Source organism: Eurytemora carolleeae, unplaced genomic scaffold (genome assembly GCF_000591075.1).
Source record: "Eurytemora carolleeae unplaced genomic scaffold, Eaff_2.0 scaffold673, whole genome shotgun sequence".
Lineage (NCBI taxonomy): Eukaryota > Metazoa > Arthropoda > Copepoda > Calanoida > Temoridae > Eurytemora > Eurytemora carolleeae.
Genome location: NW_019397124.1, coordinates 27,066 through 48,493, shown reverse-complemented (window position 1 = coordinate 48,493; position 21,428 = coordinate 27,066). Strand labels below are relative to the sequence as shown.

Sequence of the window (21,428 nt, the reverse complement as noted above, 5' to 3'; positions counted from 1 at the left end):
GAGGATCAAGCGGAATCTGAAATGCTGAATTTGAAATATGAAAATTTACTAATTCTGACTTGTAAATATCTATGGTATAGAAAAGAAAGAAAACTATATAAGTTTGTCGCATTCCTGAAAGAAGTAAGATAAACTTTCTTAATTAATTATTATTGATTATTGTTTATGACAAGAAATTGTTTTTCTAAGATATTGGATAAATTAAATGTCTAATTATTATTCCTGAGCAGATCAATACAGTGATAGCTAGAAAACTTTAGAATATGAAGACGAGATTAAAGCAATTCTTAAGTGCACTTGATGTTGTTATAAAGCAAATAGCTTTACTTGTAAGTTTTTAAATTACGTATTAATTGTGAAATGGATCTGTTAACAATGCACATTTACTGCGCCTCAAGTTAATTGGACTATTTTAAGTCATAACTTGAGATTAAAGGCGACATCCTATTCCAGAGTTTTCTGGTTATCACTGTTACAAGGTGGTTTTCGTTAAATGCCATTCTGAACTTCTGTCGTCTTCAGAAAATATTTAATTTATGAAGAATTTTGATTAATATTTGTTGTTAAAAATCAATTAAGGTTACTTGAAAAGTATCATGAAAAAATATTTGTTTTTGTTTTTAGATTTTTAAAAGATCAAAGAAGTATATTTCTGTTTAATTGTGAACCACATCCAACGAGGTTATAGTATACAGAGTGATGATGTTCGCTAATCCTTTACTAATTGTACAGGCCATGTACTTCACTTCCAAAGGTCAATCAGTATATTACAGTACTCGGGGTGATTTCTGAAAATATTTAAATGGAGAATTTGTTTTCCATGTAACTATTAAAATCCACTACTCCTTTATCGTGTGCAGGATTCCATTTTCACAGGAAAACAAACTATTACAGTCTTTTACAGAGCAATATTTCATCGTTAATAAACTGTTCTGATAAAACTAAGTACAATACAAGATACAAAACCTCCCCATACACTTTTTGATATTTGTACTGTATGAAAAGACCATAATCTCTTAACATCCTTTATCAGAAAACTATCCCAAGTGTACACTCAGGCCAATACACATCAAGAGGTAGCTAAGATCCAGCCCCCCTGACCACATCTTATAGAGTAATTATCACTCCAGGTTCCTGGTCATGTGGTATGGTATGGTGTGGGAAAGATATGAATGTTTAATATATATGCACTGCAGATTTTAGACTAAGCTAGGGCTGAAGATAGTTTTTGCCAACGTACGGAAAATACTTGAATGAAGCAGAACAGACCAGAAAATATAGAAATGTAACAGAACACAACTGAAAATTATGGAACGGAACAGAACAGGCCGGAAAATAATGGAACGGAACAGAACAGACCGGAAAACATGGAACGTAACAGAACAGACCGGAAAATATTGGAACGTAACAGAACAGACCGGAAAATATAGGAACGTAACAGAACAAACCGGAAAATATTGGAACGTAACAGAACAGACCGGAAAATAATGAAACGAAACAGAACAGACCTGAAAATATTGGAACGTAACAGAACAGACCGGAAAATACTGGAATGTTAATATTTTTGGCAGGTATAAAAGTTTTGCATAATGTAATAAAAGCAAACTTATCGAGCACACAAGTTTAAAATACTTTAGAATGTTGTAGAACCTTTCAGAAATCTAATAACCTTGTATGTTTAAAAATCTAATAACCTTGTATGTTTAAACCCAGGCCTAACACTTAAGGGGGGGGGGTTTGATAAAGATTTAAGCAAGTCAAGGATCATCATTGGGTTCACACCTGTTTAAGAAAGGCAGGGCCAGATAGGGAATATTCTATATTCTCCATACCGGGCCTGGTCCTACTCCCGTATTCTATATTCTCCGTACCGGGCCTGTTCCTACTCCCGTATTCTATATTCTCCGTACCGGGCCCGTTCCTACTCCCGTATTCTATATTCTCCGTACCGGGCCCGTTCCTACTCCCGTATTTTATATTCTCTTTACCAGGCCCGGTCCCACTCCCGTATTCTATATTCTCTGTTATACTGGCCCCCGTCCTACTCCCGTATTCTATATTCTCCGTACCGGGCCCGGTCCTACTCCTGTATTCTATATTCTCCGTACCAGGCCCGGTCCTACTCCCGTATTCTATATCCTTTGTACTGGCCCCCGTCCTACTCCCGTATTCTATATTCTCCCTACCGGGCCCGGTCCTACTCCTGTATTCTATATTCTCCGTACCGGGCCCGGTCGTACTCCCATATTCTATATTCTCTGTACTGGCCCCCGTCCTACTCCCGTATTCTATATTCTCCCTACCGGGCCCGGTCCTACTCTTGTATTCTATATTCTCCGTACCGGGCACGATCCTACAGTCTCGTATACTGTTCTAGAGGATTGGCTTAATTTCCATATTTAACTCATCATAAGTACCACATCACTCTAAAAGTTGTATGATCCGAGCCGTTACAATATGTATTGTATATGCATACAGAAGTACCGTCCAGTCTGTAATACCCAGTATGACCCAGCAAGATTTATGCAACCCATGTAGTCTGGCAAAATCACAGAAAGGTACTTAATGTAAAAAGTAATTTTCTACAGCAAACCTCCAACTCCCATTCAGCTAGCAGGCTTTATAGCTACAATGATAACCAGAAAACTGTGACATAGGAAGACGACATTAAAGCAATACATAAGTGCATTTGTTGTTGTTACGAAGCAACTACATTTTCTAGAAAAATCTCACTTGTTCCGTGAAATGAGTCTATTTACACTGCACAACTGCTGTGTCTTTTGCGATTAATGAGGTATTTAAAGGGATAACTGGGAGTCCAAAAGTAGACGCCCTTATCCAGAGTTTTTTGGTTCTCACTGTAGTTAGATGGAGATTCGGTTAAAATAATAAAATGTTACCATAAATTGTAGCAGTTAGGAATCCATCTTTATCTTCTTCTTTATTAGTTCTGAATAAAAAGAAATAAAAATTATGGGAATAATTTGAATTGAACATTCAATCAACAATTTGAAAACAAAAAATTAGTATTTTAAAATTTTTTAAAAGGGGGAATGAGTTTTTGTCACAAACACAAATTTTCTTATCCCTATTTCCTTGCAACCTGATGGTGTAAACCTATGATATTACAAACTGAGAATATTTGTTATAACAAAATTGATAGTTTGAAATATTAAAGATTTACACCATTTGGTAGCAAAGGTATAGGGATTGAAAAAATTGAGTTTTTCCCAAAAACTCAATTCCTTTTTTCTGAAAATTTTGTCAATTTTTTCTCATTAAAATTCCTTCTTTAAATTGTACTTTTGTTTAAATTAAAAATATGAAAAATATAATTCAGCCTTACACAAAAAATCCGTTTCCCGAGTCACCTTGACATGTATCAATGCCTCCTATATTAAAAAAACTAAAAATGCTTTAATTTTTGAAGAATTTTACAGTGGTTGTAAGCATTCAATTGACCCTTTCCAGGTTTTAAAAAGTTTTAATTCTTATAATTCCTTTATGCTGTTCTGCAGTAGAACAATTAATTTTGCAGAGAAACCTCAATTGAAAACAATCATTTGTAAAATTATAAACATTGATATCTTAAATCATATTGTTCATACTTGATCAGGCAAAACTTTAAATCATGTTAAAGTTGAAATAGAAAACTACTTTTAATTTTAAATTTATGATAAATATTTGAATAGTTAAATATAAAAATAATAAGAACATTGGTGTACGAATTTAAGGAATTAAGCTGAACTCCATATTGCCGCAGCCGGTTCAAATTTGAACCACCGATTCAAAGTTAAAGATTAAAGAAGGATTTGAATCAGTGATTTAAATTTAAACAAGCGGCAAGCAGTTCAAATATACATTTAACTCGGTCACAGAGCCCAAAAAAATTTCAGTATTTGGATAAGGATTAATTTTGTTTGCAGAAATTTTTTGAAAATATCTAATATTTTTTACCGAATATTTGAATCCAGCGCAAAATTCCAGGTCTGGCTCAAACTTTGCATGCTTTGCTAAATAATTATTTAATTAATTTGAATAAAATTTTAAAAACAAACCTTTACTATAACTTTTAATTTTTCTTCTTTATTAGATTAATTTTCTATTGGGGATTCATTTTTTGTATTTGATTTTATTTAATCCACAATCCACATAATAGAGAAAAATGTTCTTATTAAAACTTGAGCCCGTCCTTTGTGTCAAGTCAACAATATATTTAATTTGTCTGATTTATTCGTTTTTGTTTGTGAAATTTTTAAAAAATTAGGAAGTGCACCGTGAAGCGTCTTAATCAACTTATGGTTGGATATTGACATTATTTGCCAACACCATTTTTGAATTCAAATCAGTTTAACCTCGTAAAAGATTCACTGAAAAAAATAAATTGAGAACACAGCAATGCACAACTTAAGAAATTGGGGGAATTTAAGAATGGTCTTACATTGTAATTTCAAGCACTCCTCTTTAGATAGAACTTGAATATTAGCCTGCTGCAGTAGCTAAAAAAAATTAAAGTAATTACTGTACGGTACTTGACTGTACTGCACTGCACTATACTGTACTGCACTGTACTGTACTTCACTGTACTGTACTACACTGTATTGTACTGCACTGTACTGCACTGTACTGAACTGTACTGTACTATACTGCACTGTACTGTACTGCACTTTGCTGTACTGCACTTTACTGTATTGCACTGTACTATACTGTTATTTATGTCATCCATGTGGCTGGAAATTTAAGAATGTTCTTACATCTGTTCGAACTTTTTTTTCTTTGTTACAGTAACCCCAATTTGCGTTACTAGTAACATTCGCCTGAAATAAAATAAAATAAAATTATTATTTTTGAAAATTGAAAATTATTTCTCACCTTTGTTTCGCACCAACCATACTTTCCTGAAAATATTGATTTAAAGGGACTGTATGCGTAATTTCAAGTGACCCTCCGTGCAAAATTTTATTAAACGGTTCATAACTTTACCCTTAAAAGCTTTGTTTGATCAAGTATTAATTTATAGATATCCATGTTTTCATTTTAAATCTTATTATTCTCTAATGTGGTCACTCTACAAAAGTGACTTAAGGATTTTTACTGCAGAATTCAGCACTTTTAAACCTAGAGAGAAACGACAGTATCGTACCGTCGCTAATCAGGCATAGTTAGTTTCGATTGAGGGTCACTTCAAATTATGCTTACAGTCCTTTTAAGCTTTTTGTTTCACTTGATCAAATTTTTAGTGTCCTAATAAACATGGGAATTGAGAGATGAGTTTGAGATTGTCTTTTTTGATGATTTTGGATTTATTATATTGTTTGTTTCCAAATACTACGAAACCTGTCATATTTTAAGATAAATATTTTCACGTCTAATTCTTAATAACCCGTGTACATGGGTCATTCCAAAACAAAAAGGACAGGCTCCAGAGGTGATCATCAATATTTCATTTACAACATTTTTTGGGGACCTCCGGGGTCGAGGTTAAAGAGCAGTATGAACAAATTGAAAAGGAATTGAGTCTTTGCCACAAACTCTAATTTTCCAATCCCTATATCTTTGGAACCCAATGTCTTAGACCCAATATATTTCAAACTAAGTATACTGATTACTGTTAGATCAAATGATCTAAGTTTGAAATATCAAAGGTTTACTCCATCAGGTTCCAAAGATATATGGATTTAAAATTTTTTGTTTGTGACAAAAACTCAATTTCTTTGAGAACAATTATTTTTTTTGAAAATCTTTTAACTTTTTTGTTGTTTTAAAGAAACGTCAAAATTATAACTATCTTTAAATGAAAATACTTAAACAAAATTTTATTAATTTTTTTAGGGGTAAAAAAAGACAAAAAAATATCAAATTTGAAAAAAACAAACATAGTAGCTATATTTTAAAAGTTTTTTTCGCTGTTTTAAGTCACTCTTACAAGTTTAATAGCGGCTTCAAACATTCAAAAAACTCTAAATGTCAAAAAGTTTATGTTTCGAGCCAGCATGCCAGCACATCCATATTATATTTCTTTCGTATGTTATTTTCCCTTAGAAGTTCATTTTGAGGTAAAAATGCTTTGTAACCATTCTGGAAGGCTTAACACTCTTGGTTGCAAAATACATGTGAAACAGTTCTCACTATTGAACAGGGTAGGTGGGGGAATACAATAGAAATACTTGTAAAGCAGCAAACATGTGATATGAATAAAAATTCATTCAACAGCCGTTTAAAGTGTTTAAAAGCAGTTTTGAAATAAAAAATTTATTTCTAAGGCCTGAAGCCACAAAAAAAAATTGCAGGATTTTCAAAAAATTTCTTTTTAAATTTTACTGTTCTTTAACTCTGATCCCGAAGGTCCCCGAAACATGTACGTAAAATTAACATTATGCTGTATACAAAATTTTAGCCAAACAGGGGATTGTCACTTCCATAATTTTCAAAAAAATTGTCCCTTTTGGTTTGGAATGACCCATATGTAAAAAAAATGTTTTCGTTTTTATTGGTCATGCCGTAGTTATGATAAAATGAGGGTTCATTTTTACTGTTTCCTCGCAATTCTAATCTGGAAATATATATCACGTGATTTACAAGTAAATTCACACTGTACACTAGTGGCCTTTGGGGAGAATTCTCCGTCGTCGATGATTGGACAAAAGCTTTAGAGGGTTTTATTGTGAATTGGACATGCCAATCTGAAATGGAAAGTTAATCGAAGCTAGGTCAACGGTACTTTAAAACAAAGTGTTAAGTTAATTTGTATTATATTAATTACCTTTTATGTTTTTGTTAATAGAAACCAAAAATAGATAAACCTTGATTATTATTCCAGCAAGTCTCGTTTGTTCCATTGTAGTACAGTACAACCTCAACTAAAGCCCTGTACATATACATTGTAGTACAGTACAACCTCAACTAAAGCCCTGTACATATACATTGTAGTACAGTACAACTAGAGCTCTGTACTCAGGGTCCTATACATATATACAGGGTGTCCCACGAAGCATGACAGTTGGTAAATAGTTTTGAATGTCGTCTTCCATACTCTGTCTTAGATGTTAAACTGTTTGCAGTTTCTTTCGCTAAAAAAATCTTTTGCTCAAATACATTTTACTTTTAAATTAATTTTACTATAATATGACTCCTATATAATATTTTTATTATTGTCTTTGGTATTAAACAACTTAACAAATTATGGAAGAAGACATTCTAAACTATTTACCAACTGTTATGTTTCGTGGAACACCCTTTACAACAGGACTTCATCAGAGCCTTGTTCATATATATTGTAGTACAGGACAACTTCAACTATAAGCGTTGTACATATGTACATTTCAGTAAACTACAACTAGAGCCCTGTACATACACATTATACATTGCAGTGCATCACAAGTTCAATTGGAGTCCTGTACATATTCATTATAGTACATTACAACTTAAATTAGAGCCCTGTTTATATACATACATTGTAGTGCAGTCAGAGGCGTATTCAGGGTGGGGGCTATGGGGGCTAAGCCCCCCCATGACCAGTGAAATCTATGGATTTCAGCGGGTTTTCAGGCCCCAACGGGTGCTGAGCCCCCCCTGGAAAGAAAAAAATTTAAGCCCCTCTGAGTCCGAAATTTGAAAGAGTATCGTTAAACGAAACTCATGAGTTTCCTTTTTGGGGTATTAACATTTTGTAGATTTTGATTTAAGAGTTTCGAAAAAATGGAGAATATGAAGAAACTAAATAAAAAAAAAATATTTCATAACAAAAATATTGATATCCACAAAACTGCCTAATCCCATTCGTAAAACCCGGGTTTTAAAACTGGTTTTCATAACGATACCCTGTCTTAAGTTTTGGGCTCTGGACAAATTCCTTAATACGCCCCTGAGCGAAGTACATACCCCTGTTATCTCTGTAGGCCCTCGGGTCTACCTTGAATTCCTTGAATCATGTTAATGTATACATTTGGTACAGTACAACCTCGATATATAATTGTAGTTACACAATACACATATATTGTAATTTAGTTCTTCATAACCAAGTAGTTAAAATTGTAATACAGCATTCCTCTTTAAATATAAAATGCAGTACAGTAAATTTGTACATTTGTTGGGGTACTTAATACCTCTGTACACTACATATTCATCGTACAGTACATCCCCTGTACGTATACATCACTGTGCACTGTGTGCAGTACAAGTTTGAAAAGAAGCTTAGACTCAATTGTAAAACGTTCTCTAACAGTACAATAATATTCAAATCTGTGTTCCCTAGATGGAGTTCTCAATCCTCTTATAAACTACTACTCCCACCTGACTGTATCCTCCTCCTAGACGGAGTACCCTATCCACTAATTAAACTACTACTCCCACCATACTGTATTCTCCTCCTAGACGGAGTACCCTATCCACTAATTATACTATTCCCACCTTACTGTATCCTCCTCCTAGACAAAAACCTCTATCCACTAATTAAACTAATCCCACCATACTGTATTCTCCTCCTAGACGAAATCCCCTATCCACTAATTAAACTACTCCCACCTGACTGTCTCCCAGATGGAGTTCTCTATCCACTTATTTATAAGCTACCCCCACCTGACTGTTTCCTCCTCCCAGATGGAGTCCCCTATCTGCTGGTTAAACTCCTGGCAGGCCGGGTCCTTCACTGCTGGACTTTCATCAAACTTACACGGTGTCATACACTAGAGCAAATATAAAATAAATATGGAAAGAAACTGAATTTTTGGCACAAACTCAAATCTCTATATCCTTGCAGCCTAACGGTGTAATCTTTGTTTTTTTTGCGACGTTTCTTCTAAATGGAATGATATTATCACCTTGTCAAATATCTCCGGTCCTGACTAATTGGTCAATATTATCACCTTTTCAAATATCTCCAGTCCTGACTTATCGGTCAATATTATCACCTTGTCAAATTTCTCCGGTCCTGACTTATTGGTCAATATTATCACCTTGTCAAATTTCTCCGGTCCTGACTTATTGGTCAATATTATCACCTTGTCAAATATCTCCGGGGTCCTGACTAATTGGTCAATATTATCACCTTTTCAAATATCTCCAGTCCTGACTTATTGGTCAATATTATCACCTTGTCAAATTTCTCCAGTCCTGACTTATTCGTCAATATTATCACCTTTTCAAATTTCTCCGCTCCAGACTTATCGGTCAATATTATCACCTTGTCAAATATCTCCGGTCCTGACTTATTGGTCAATATTATCACCTTGTCAAATTTCTCCGGTCCTTACTTATTCGTCAATATTATCACCTTTTCAAATTTCTCCGCTCCAGACTTATCGGTCAATATTATGACCTTGACAAATCTCTCTGGCCCTGACTTATTGGTTTAATAATGTCTTTTCTAATATCTCCGGTCCTGACTTATCGGTCATCAATATTATCACCTTTTCAAATTTCTCTGGTCCTGACTTATCGGTCAGCCTGGCATCCCTGGCTGTCCCCATCCCTATAATCCATCCCATACTGCTCTGAAACACGTATTATTCATATCTTTATTTTTTATAAACTATTTCAATGGACCGGTTTTATTAAATGTTAGTCTTATTAAAGGTACTGTCAACTTAATTTCAAGTAACCCTTAGTTTGAATCAATATATGCTAGATTCAAATCAGTACCCCTTAGTTCTGTATTGAATTAGCAATGTAGAAGATATCGTTGTTTTCAATCTTAAACGTCAATATTTCTTTCTCGTCTTTTTTCATCTGCAATTAAAAATAATCCATTTTAAAGAGAAAAACATGGATAACTTCATCATTGTTTCTCCAGACAAAGGTTTATAAAAGGGAACCACTACAGTCTCTTTGATTTTATTGTGTTTTAAAACTTGCCTTACATTACCAGTGTCAGGGGTAGGTAGACAGATTGGCATTATAGCTTTACGCCCAGTTGTGAATTGGACCTAAAATAATCATTCCCAGCAAACATAACTTGAGCTTAAGTAAAATTACAGCTTTATGTCCGATAGTGAACTTTATCGAAAATAATCATTCCCAGCAAACAAAACTGGAGCTTAAGTCAAATTACAGCTGTATGTCCGATAGTGAACTTTGTCTAAAATAATCATTCCCAGCAAACAAAACTTGAGCTTATGTCAAATTGCAGCTGTATGTTCGATAGTGAACTTTGTCTGAAATAATCATTCCCAGCAAACAAAACTCCAGTTTAAGTCTAAATATTTTTGACTTTAGCTCTCGAAAGTCGTGTTTAAGTCGAGTTTGAAAGTTGACTACTTGATCTAGTTCTAGAATGCTTGGTCAAATTTTTTTGGTCAACACCAACATTTTTTGTGATATCCGACTTACAAATATTAGGGATATCTCGCAGCAAATGAGAATTTGTATCCCTTTTAGAAGAATTGGAATCCCTCTAATGATAAATGGTATCCATCCACCCAGAAATGGTATCCCTCCAACAAGAAATGGTATTCAACCAATAAGAAATGATATCTCTCCAATAAAAAATGGTATTCCATATAAGAAATGGTATCCCTTCAATAAGAAATAAAATCTCTGCAATAAGAAGTAATATTCCTTTCATAAGGATATGAAATCTCTCCAATAAAAATTGTATCCCTCCATGCAATAAGAAATGACATCTCTCCAATAAGAAATGGTATTCCTGTATTAAAAATAGTATCCCTCCAATAAGGAATGAAATCTTTCCAATTAGAACTAGTATTCCTTCCATAAGGTTATGGTATCCCTAAAATAAGAAATGGTATCCCTCCAATAAGAAATGATATTCCTACAATAAGAAATTATATTCCTCCAATAAGAAATGATATCCCACCAATAGGAAATGATATTCCTCCAATAAGAAATGATAACCCTCTAATAAGAAATGATATCCTGCTAATAAGAAATGATATTCCTCCAATAAGAAATGATATTCCTCCAACAATAAATGATATCCCTACAATAAGAAATGATATCCCTCTAATAAGAAATGATATCCCTCCAATAAGAAATGACATTCCTCCAAAAAGAAATGGTATATATGCTTTGATATTTGTTGTGTATATGTCAGAAAATTACTTTAAACTCTAGTTATTCGAATTAATGTATAAACTATTTTGCATAAGATAAATTCGCACCCTGATCTCTAATCGTTCTTCTTAAATCTATTTAATTGAAATGTTTTGTTATTATTATGAAAATTAGGTGGAAAACATATTCAAAACAGCCAAGAGCTATTTTCCACCTAATTGCTTTTTATACTTGTACTGTTAATTTAATCATCAATTTGTAATTGTAAACTCGTTCTCTATACAGATACATGTATTTTAGCAATAAACTTTATCTTATCTTATCTTATCCCTCCAATAAGAAATGATATCCCTCCAATAAGAAATGATATCCCTCTAATAAGAAATGATATCCCTCTAATAAGAAATGGTATCCCTCCAATAAGAAATGATATCCCTCTAATAAGAAATGATATTCCTCCAATAAGAAATGATATCCCTCCAATAAAAAATGATATTCCTCCAACAATAAATGATATCCCTCCAATAAGAAATGATATCCCTCCAATAAGAAATGATATTCCTCCAACAATAAATGATATCCCTCCAATAAGAAATGATATCCCTCTAATAAGAAATGATATCCCTCTAATAAAAAATGATATTCCTCCAATAAGAAATGATATCCCTCCAATAAGAAATGATATCCCTCCAATAAGAAATGATATTCCTCTAATAAGAAATGATATCCCTCTAATAAGAAATGATATTCCTCCAACAATAAATGATATCTCTCCAATAAGAAATGATATCCCTCTAATAAGAAATGATATTCCTCCAATAAGAAATGATATCCCTCCAATAAGAAATGATATCCCTCTAATAAGAAATTTCCAATAAGAAATGATATTTCTCCAATAAAAAATTGTATCCCTACAATAAGAAATGATATTCCTCCAATAAGAAATGGTATCCCTCCAATAAGAAATGACATTCCTCCAATAAGAAATGGTATCCCTCCAATAAGAAATGATATTCCTCTAATAAGAAATGATATCCCTCCAATAAGAAATGATATTCCTCCAACAATAAATGGTATCCCTCTAATAAGAAATGATATCCCTCCAATAAGAAATGATATCCCTCCAATAAGAAATGATATTCCTCCAGCAATAAATGATATCCCTCTAATAAGAAATGATATCCCTCCAATAAGAAATGATATCCCTCCAATAAGAAATGATATTTCTCCAAAAAGAAATGGTATCCCTCCGATAAGAAATGATATCCCTCTGAGGATAAATGTTAATTATTAATAATGTTCCCCGAACTAAAATTTTATTTGTACAGAGATCTTACCTCCTCTTTAATTTGTAGCAACGCAATGTCGTTAGCACCAAAAAATCTAAAATACATTTTAAATTATTATTAAGAATAAACACCCAGGAAACATTTAAACCAACTTTATGTGCAGATGACGAAGATGTCGGGCTTAAGAAGTTTAACATCGGCATGTCGAAATGTTTGCGAGGCAACTAATAATAAAACTAGGATTTTAAATTTTATGAAATATTTTGGTTCAGTAAAGGTAGTATCAAACGTTTCCTGTTAAGCGCACAAAAATATTGAAAACAAGTTAATCTCCTAAGAACTATTAGTATGACATCCTGAAAAAAAATTAAGAAACAATTATTCCAGAAATTAATCAAGAAAAATCGTTCCCTAGTTTTCCTTCTTTAGATCGCAACAACTTTTGTTTTATAGCTTAATGGGTCAGATTGATTTGTAGTTTCATTTAATAAGGTTTTCTCTTTAGTTCCTAAGGTTTTTAATAGATTTGCATTCTTTACAGCTTCAGGAAAGTATCCGTCAGAAATTAATGTTACGGAATATATCCGGAAAGTAATGTTACAGAATATATCCGGACATTAATGTTACTGAATATATGCGGAAATTAATGTTACAGAATATATGCGGAAATATGTTACAGAATATATCCGAAAATTAATGTTACAGAATATATCCGGACATTAATGTTACAGAATATATCCGGACATTAATGTTACAGAATATATCCGGAAATTGATGTTACAGAATATATCCGGAAATTAATGTTACAGAATATATCCGGAAATTAATGTTACAGAATATATCCGGAAATTAATGTTACAGAATATATCGGAAATTAATGTTACAGAATATATCCGGAAATTAATGCTACAGAATATATCCGGAAATTAATGTTACAGAATATTTCCGGAAAGTAATGTTACAGAATATACCCGGAAATTAATCTTACAGAATATATCCGGAAATTAATGTTACAGAATATATCCGAAAAATAATGTTACAGAATATATCCGGAAATTAATGCTACAGAATATATCCGGTAATTAATGTTACAGAATATATCCGAAAATTAATGTTACAGAATATATCCGGAAATTAATGCTACAGAATATATCCGGAAATTAATGTTACAGAATATATCCGGAAATTAATGCTACAGAATATATCCGGAAAATAATGAAAATCTCTTTAAGAAAGAAAACTCTTTTTTAGAAAAAAATTTACTTTTCTAAGGAAAATTTAGGATGAACGATAACTCTGCTCCCTTCGTAGGTTTTGGAGAGAGGACCAAAGGTCAGAGTTCTGATAATTGCTGCAAAACTAACTGAAAACAAGGTGAAGAAATATACATTATTTATTGATTGGAAAATTCAAATTGATTGATTATTAATTTATTGATTCATTGATTAATTGATTTTTTAATTGATTCAATTAAGATTCAATGATACATTGATTCATTCATTGATTGGTATCAGTGAAAACTCCGAGATTTCTAGAATTTGATCTACATTTTTAGTTATTTTTTTCCATGACTGTAAAAGTTGTACTTTATATAAACTGTTCTTTCGTGTTATATTAAATTCAAATAGTTTGCCAGGGGTGTAAAAAATTGATTCAGGTTTATTTATCAGGATTATTATTACAATTTGAATTTGTGTTTTTAGATTAGGTCTTCATTTTAAGGTCTTATCAAAGACAAGTTTAAATCTTGAATATGAAAATACACCAAAACAATAGTTGTGCTAAATTTAAAAGTGGGGGGAGGGGGAGGGGGGTAAGGGAATAAGTAAGTAAGATTTCCTCATTTCACTTTCCTCGTATTTTTGTGATGTACATAACTTCGATAGTTCCATTCGCGCTCATCCTGCAGGTGCCCTGGCCCTCAGCTGTTGCACTTAACACAACAACAACAGTTAAAGGGAATGTTTAGAAAATAAAAATTAAAGGGACAATATGTAACAACAACAAGATTTGAAATACAGTGAAACCCTTAATAACAAATACATCGGAAGAATTTATCAAATGTCGTCTTGACAATTTTTAAATGAGTTTTATAGTATATTACGTACATAATACGTAAATTTCAGTATTTGTGAAAATAAATAACTAGCCATGAATATGCGGGAACAGTTTTAAAGAGTTCCATATAACCATTTAATTAATAAAACTAAATATCTGCAACATTCCATTATCAGAAAGTGAAGAATACGACATTTGATGAATTCTTTCGATGTATTCGTTATTAAGGGTTTCACAGTATGAAAGTCAAAGGTCTGTCGACTGTCACAGCAACAACAGATAAAGGGAGAGTTTAAAAAAATTAAGTTAATGAGACAGTCTACTATAAAAGACGAAACAAAATATGTAACAACAACAACATCTTCAGGAAGGATAAAAATATTTAAGTTAACTGTCATAGAAGCGACAACTAAAGAAATAAAAGATAAAAAATGTTACAACACTAACAATATCTATAAAAGGAGGGTTTGAAATATGAAAGTTAAAGCTCTGTCACAACAAAAACAGTTAAAGCGAGAGTTTTAAAAAACAATAAAAGACATTAAAAATTATGTTACAACAATCAACATTTAAAGAGACCGATCTCATAAGAGATAAATAAAAATATTGAAAGCAAAGGTTAAAGATAAGCAAATATTTTAAGATTAAAGGATTTAATCTCTTTCTCACAGTGTTGTTTCTTGTTTGTGCAATAAACTGAACTGTGTAATCAAGGACGACATTCAATACACTCATGGACTCTTACTTTGGTAGTGGTTTGCAGAAGCAATGCGCCGCGGTGATTATAAATCTACGATTTATCAAGGATCCTCCACATGTTCCAACATCCCATGCATCTAACAAAAAATATAAATTATTTTTATGAATTATTTTACTGAAAGTAAATGCGGATGTACAGTGTGTCCCAAAAACATGGGAATTCAGTGAGGAATTAGATATCGTCTTTGTTATGAATTAGCAGTGTAATACCTAATTACAGGGACACCTTGTAATTACAGAACACCCTGTAATTTTAATCCTCACTGCAGATATCTAGTCTTCGAAATACCAATGTCGAACATCATATAGTTGGTTTAAATACCATATAGTTGGTTTAAATACCATATAGTTGGTTTGAATACCATATAGTTGGTTTAAATACCATATAGTTGGTTTAAATACCATATAGTTGGTTTAAATACCATATAGTTGGTTTAAATACCATATAGTTGGTTTAAATACCATATAGTTGGTTTAAATACCATATAGTTGGTTTAAATGTTTCCTAGGCTCAATTAAAAAAAAAACACATCCTTAACACAAGGTAAATTCTAATTATGAGAAACTTTTTTTGAAATCTGATCAAATCTAGTAAAAGTTAAAATTCGCCATTCTTCAGAATTTTCTCTTCAGACATTATCAAACAACAATTTTTTTTTATTTCCTGATGGATTTCCAAATTTTTCTTTTTTTTCTTTAGCGGAATTTTTCGTTAATTAGTTCTAAATAATAGACAAAAAAGTGAGACGACTCTATCTCAAATTTGATTGTAAATAGTCCAATAAACATGGACCACAACAATTGTGCAGTGTTAACAGACCGATTTTAATTAAAATGTTTTTTTTTCAACTGATCAAACCTATTGCTTGATGGCAACATGAAACACACGTAATACTGTTTAAATCCCGTACTCCTGTTCGATAGTTTATTGGGTCCTATACTGTATATAATTAGTTTTTATAACAGTGTCGTAAAGATGAAATTATGATGCTGATTTTTGTTATAGCCCTAATTTAACAGTGATAACCAGAAAATCTGAAATAGGAAGACGACTTTTAGACACAAGTTATGACTTTAAGTAGTCCAATCAGCATGTGACACTTAACATTATTTAATACATATTAACATATAACCATTTGCAACAACATAAAATACTCATGAACAATTTTATAAGGTCGTCTTCCTTCTTCAAAGTTTGCTGCAGTTGGTATAATTTTGCAAAGAGCATTTTTTGGGTTAAAATAATCAAAATTGAAACAGAAAAAATTAAGAAAAATTTTAATTGTGGTTGCAGAGCACCTGAAATTTCTATATGAGAGAACCAGGGTTTAGAGGAGTCCTCAGTAACATCCCTCCCTCCAACTAATCTAGAAAATTAAATCTAAATTTTTTTTTAATTTTAAGTTGTTTTTTCAATTTTGGTTTTACCTCTGTCCCTTCTCATCCAGTTTTGAAGTATCAATGTCCTCATACTCATAATCATCCTCACTTAAATATTATAAGAATTTAGTGAACCATCCCAACTTTGTATTTTAGTAAACTATCCATTTATTATACATTCTAGTGAACTATCTTTTTAATCCATTCTCCCATTCTAGTGAACAATGCCATTAAACTATGTTCATGAAATTTTCTTTTAACTTGATTTCTTAAACTTTCCCTTTAACCCTGACCTGTAATCGTTTCCTGACTCCTCATATTCATCCTCCTCCTCTTTTTTAATTTTTCCACAAGGATTACACACCACAGGGGCCCTTTACAATAATGATGAAAATTATGAAAATTATGAAAATTATGAAAATTATGAAAATTATGAAAATTATATATTTTAAAATATTTTTTTTAATACTTTGGTTCTGCATATCTCTTGTTTCTCAACGTTCTCTGAACTGATTCAGAAAATAAAAAAGGGTCTTTGTTACATGTTGAAACTATGTTGGGTGTGAAAAAGACAGGACACATTTAACAAATCCCAAGATTACGGGAATATGAAGTTGGATACAACTTCATATTCCCTGAATATGTTACAGCATATTCCCTGTTACAACATACTTTAACATTTACAAATTAACACTCCTTAAATTGTCAAACTGAAGTTCTAAAATTTTAAAATAAAAAAAAATTCCGAATTTTTTTTTTTTATATTTCTGAAGTCCCTGCAGATCCAAGTCCAAAATCATCTGAAGTAGATCTCAAGCTGAATAGTACACCCCACAATATTATTATATACTAAAGGGAGATTCTGTCGGCTTCAAAGTTTTTGTAAAAAAGAGTTGGTTAATGAATGCAAAGTACACAAAGGGTAATTTTTCAACAATCAAAAAAAATTTAACTCTTTTAAAAAAACTTATTTGTTTATAAAGTAGAAATTATCATTCAACCTTTATTGTATATATTTATTACTTTTAGACACACTGTAGAAAATATATTTAAAAAATACTTTAATAGGAATCTAAAATGTTTGTGACTATTCCTTTGAGTTGTCTGAATGCTTATAACTAAACATCCTATGAGTGTTTGCCACATCTGAAATATAATATTCGTATCTTTTTAAATTAAATTTTTACATTTTTAAAAACAAGGTTATTCAGGGGGTCACTAAATATATTAGTTGATGCCATGAGCCTCAAATATTTACAATTGCATTTTCGCAAAAAAATCAAAAGATCAAATGCCAAATGAAATGATCAAAAAATTGTTCAAAAAATATCATTTAAACAGATACTTTTAGAAGTTTAGGGTATACTTAAAAATTTTTAATGATAAAACGTTTTCAAAACAATTCATCTACGAATATTTGATCTTATTTAAATTCAAATTGTTTTCCTCTTCAAACTGATTTCAGTGTCTTAGTTTTAGGTCGTTTTTTAACTTATGAAATTTTGGAAATCTTTTAATTTATATTTTTTATATTTTTTATCTACAGGGGGGGGTCAAATTGCCCCCCCCCCCCCAGCGGGAATAGGGTTAATGAATTTTTTATAAAAATTTGGTAATTAATAGAAAAAAACATTTTCTCAACAATTGTTAATTTTAAAAAAAATTAAAAAATTTACTTTCGCTGATTTTTTTTTAACATTCCAAAATCTTTTTTTATATCTTATCATCAAATTTTATTTTTTTAGTGACTAAAATCCGAACTAAAATTTTTCTAAAACATCGATAATCCCGTTTTTTTACTCACCCTGTATGTGTCAGTAATTTTAATAAAAATAAAACAGTGGCCTAGATTTTTAGAAACCCATATTACTGAGGGATGCATATCTTATATATTTTTTATAATTTATAAAAACAATTTTTTTTGTCACACCAAACACGGTGGTTGATTGCACCATTAGATCGTAAATTTTAGTCAACAGTTGTAATGTCTTAAAACACGAATATTTTGTTAGAAAATAATAACGCAATGATAGGATTGGTTCGGAGATATCCGAACCAGGGTTTCCGCGAAATGACCATATTTTTTGCACAAAATTTGCTTAATTTTTGCGCAAATATTTTTTTGCGAACTTTTTCGCATGAAGCACAAAAAGTTTTGCGCGTTTTTGCGCATTTTTTTAGCGGAATTTACGCAAAACCAAAAGTATTGTTATTCTGCTCAATTAGTTACTTTTAGTTACAAATCTTCAAATTATTTGTTATATTTGTTACGCAAAATTGCACAAAACAGAATAAGGCAAAAGCGGAAAAGCGCAATTTTGCGCGAAATTAAGTTTGCGAATGATTGCACAAAAAGCTATTTTTCCGCGCAAAAATGTAACGCACCGAAAGCAAAAATTTGCGCATTCTTTCGCAAATTTACTCAAAAGTTTTGCGAATGGAAACCCTAACCATGCTAGACATCCTTGGCTTTGAAGTGTCGCAACACCTTGGCTTTGGGTTGTACTTCACCAACTCACGTGTACTTTTTGTTAGCCCTAGACATATACATTTTATATATGCATTGCGCTTGTTTCTAGCTGAAGTTTAAAAGGAGTAATTGGTAAAATACTGCTCGATATTTCCGTTAACGTCAACATTAACATTAATATTAACATTAACATTAACATTAATTTTGACATTAACATTAACATTAATTTTGACATTAACATTAACATTAAAATTAACATTAACATTAACATTAAAATTAACATTAACATTAACATTAACAATAACATTAACATTAACATTAACATTAACATTAACATTAACATTAACATTAACATTAACATTAACATTAACATTAACATTAACATTAACATTAACATTAACATTAACATTAACATTAACATTAACATTAACATTAAAATTAACATTAACATTAACATTAACAATAAAATTAACATTAACATTAACATTAACATTAACATTAACATTAACATTAACATTAACATTAACATTAACATTAACATTAACATCAACATTAACATTAGCATTAACAATAACATTAACATTAACATTAACATTAATATTAACATTGACATTAACATTAACATTAACATTGCCATTAACATTAACATTAACATTAATTTTTTCACTATAATTAAGAAAAAATATTAAAGTTCTATAATCTCGAAATTATTTGCGGCATTCTATACCAAGAATATCTGAAAATGCGCGTAAAAAAGGTGAACATTTTTAAGAACATTAACTCGAAAACTTTAATTCAATGAAAACTATTTTTTTTCAATTTATTAAAATTCAATATTTCATTTATGCCCTAACGTGGCCCGATTCTTAAAAAAATGTTTTATCTTGGAGGACTAGACACTTTTGGAAAATAATATTGGAAAGACGAGGATTTCGAGGTGGCTCGGACGAGAAAATGAGGAGAATGTAGCTCGGACTAAAAATTGTCGTGTCTCCTCCCCTCCTCCAACAATGCATCACTTTCACAAAAAAAATCTTATTTTCAAGTTGAAAAGAATGCGAATTATGTTGTCGGTGTAAACTTGAAACTACAAGAGTTAAGTAAATTGGTTTGAAATCTGATCCGTATCCAATTATCTAACATTTAACTTTTAATTTTTACAAAACTTTTAAAAGCAAACATTACAAGCACCGAGGCATACAAAGTGTTTCATGAAAGAGACTGTAGTCCAAATTTTAAGTGACCCGTAACTTAAGTACTCAACTTAAATACTCAACTTAAATACTCAACTTAAATACTCAACTTAAATACTCAACTTAAATACTCAACTTAAATAGATATATAGAAAATAAGAAAGATAGATAGAAAGATAGATAGATAGATAGATAGATAGATAGATAGATAAATGTTTATGGTTTAATATTCTTGAAGGGGAGTCCAGCTTGAAATCCTGGAAAATTTATCACAGGATTTTCAGCTCAGGGATTCTCACTTAGATCCAGACTGCTCGTAAAAGTTGCATCTATTGGGACGACTTTTAAGTGTCGCAACACCTTAGCTTTTGATTTTACCTCATTTGAAGATAATACATTTATATTTTATAACCATAAAGCACTGGTTTTTAGCTTTAGTTTTTATGGAGTAATTAAAAATATTCTCATAAATTTTTATGTTAAAGCTTGGATTATTGTGTCCTTGCACACAGATTTAGGAACAGCGGGGAATATAAATTATTGTGATTAAGTTTTTATAATTTTTCATAGATGAAGAATATTACAGATAATTTTAAATAAAGGAACAAGCATTTATCCTCAAAGTTTAAAACATTGCAAATCGAGATAAAGGGATTAAAGTTAACAATACATACGTTCAGATTTCTGAATACTTTTACAGGTCCCCCAATGACGTCTCATCCAATGTGGGTAACCCTGTACAAGTCTATCTAGCTCAATTTTATCTTAGACCTGCAGACGGCAAATTGAATTTATTGCAATTCAAAATATTGAAAAAGTATAAAAATCTACTTAATGGTTTAAAACTTTCAAGTGATGTAGAATACTGGGCAAATTTTAAGAATCGATCTAGGTCACGTTTTCTCTTCAAGAACGTTTTCAAACGGCACGTTTTATGGGGCCATTCAGGCACGGTTTTCATGGGGCATTTTTCCCATATTGAAAATTCCTAGGACACTTTTATTTAGAGGAAAATGAATCTCAAGCCTTTTATCTTTTTATCGTTATAAACATCTTGAGCGAAGTACAATTCGAACCCAAAAATGCCAATTTCATTTAAGATTTAACATGTTTAAATTTACGATTTAAACAACAGTAATTATGTAAAAAATACTTGAACCCCATGAGAGATTGATCATTATAACCAAGGATGTAATGCAAGGAAAGTTATTTCAGAAGTGTACACATCTTTTGTACTGCAGTGTACTGTCTCTGGGCGGTAATGTAAAC

At 31.4% G+C, this 21,428-nt stretch overlaps 1 protein-coding gene across 1 annotated transcript; it reads right to left on the bottom strand.

The window, feature by feature from the left end:
* Positions 1-3,816: 3,816 nt before the first annotated feature.
* LOC111712112 (uncharacterized) lies at positions 3,817-17,686 on the bottom strand. Its single transcript, XM_023486632.1, has 18 exons — positions 17,590-17,686; positions 17,273-17,313; positions 16,966-17,005; positions 16,790-16,870; positions 16,545-16,604; positions 16,416-16,483; positions 15,103-15,193; positions 14,153-14,232; positions 13,563-13,662; positions 12,348-12,393; positions 9,853-9,923; positions 9,408-9,486; positions 8,578-8,684; positions 6,804-6,868; positions 4,873-4,898; positions 4,755-4,817; positions 4,442-4,499; positions 3,817-4,013 (listed from the first exon to the last, which is right to left on the bottom strand). The coding sequence occupies exons 1-18, from the start codon at positions 17,640-17,642 to the stop codon at positions 3,832-3,834; spliced, it is 1,311 nt and encodes a 436-aa protein (XP_023342400.1). The 5' UTR covers positions 17,643-17,686; the 3' UTR covers positions 3,817-3,831.
* Between the last annotated feature and the right edge of the window lie 3,742 nt (positions 17,687-21,428).

What these genes read in the sequence shown, in the direction of transcription:
- LOC111712112 (XM_023486632.1), bottom strand. Translation starts at nt 17,642, where the DNA reads ATGTGGCAAACACTCATAGGATGTTTAGTTATAAGCATTCAGACAACT. An exon ending in CCTGACACTGGTAATGTAAG is followed by an intron (nt 9,487 to 9,852) that starts GCAAGTTTTAAA and finishes GTTTCAGAGCAG; the next exon opens with TATGGGATGGATTATAGGGA. An exon ending in TGGGAGGAGGAAACAGTCAG is followed by an intron (nt 6,869 to 8,577) that starts GTGGGGGTAGCT and finishes GTATATGTACAG; the next exon opens with GGCTTTAGTTGAGGTTGTAC.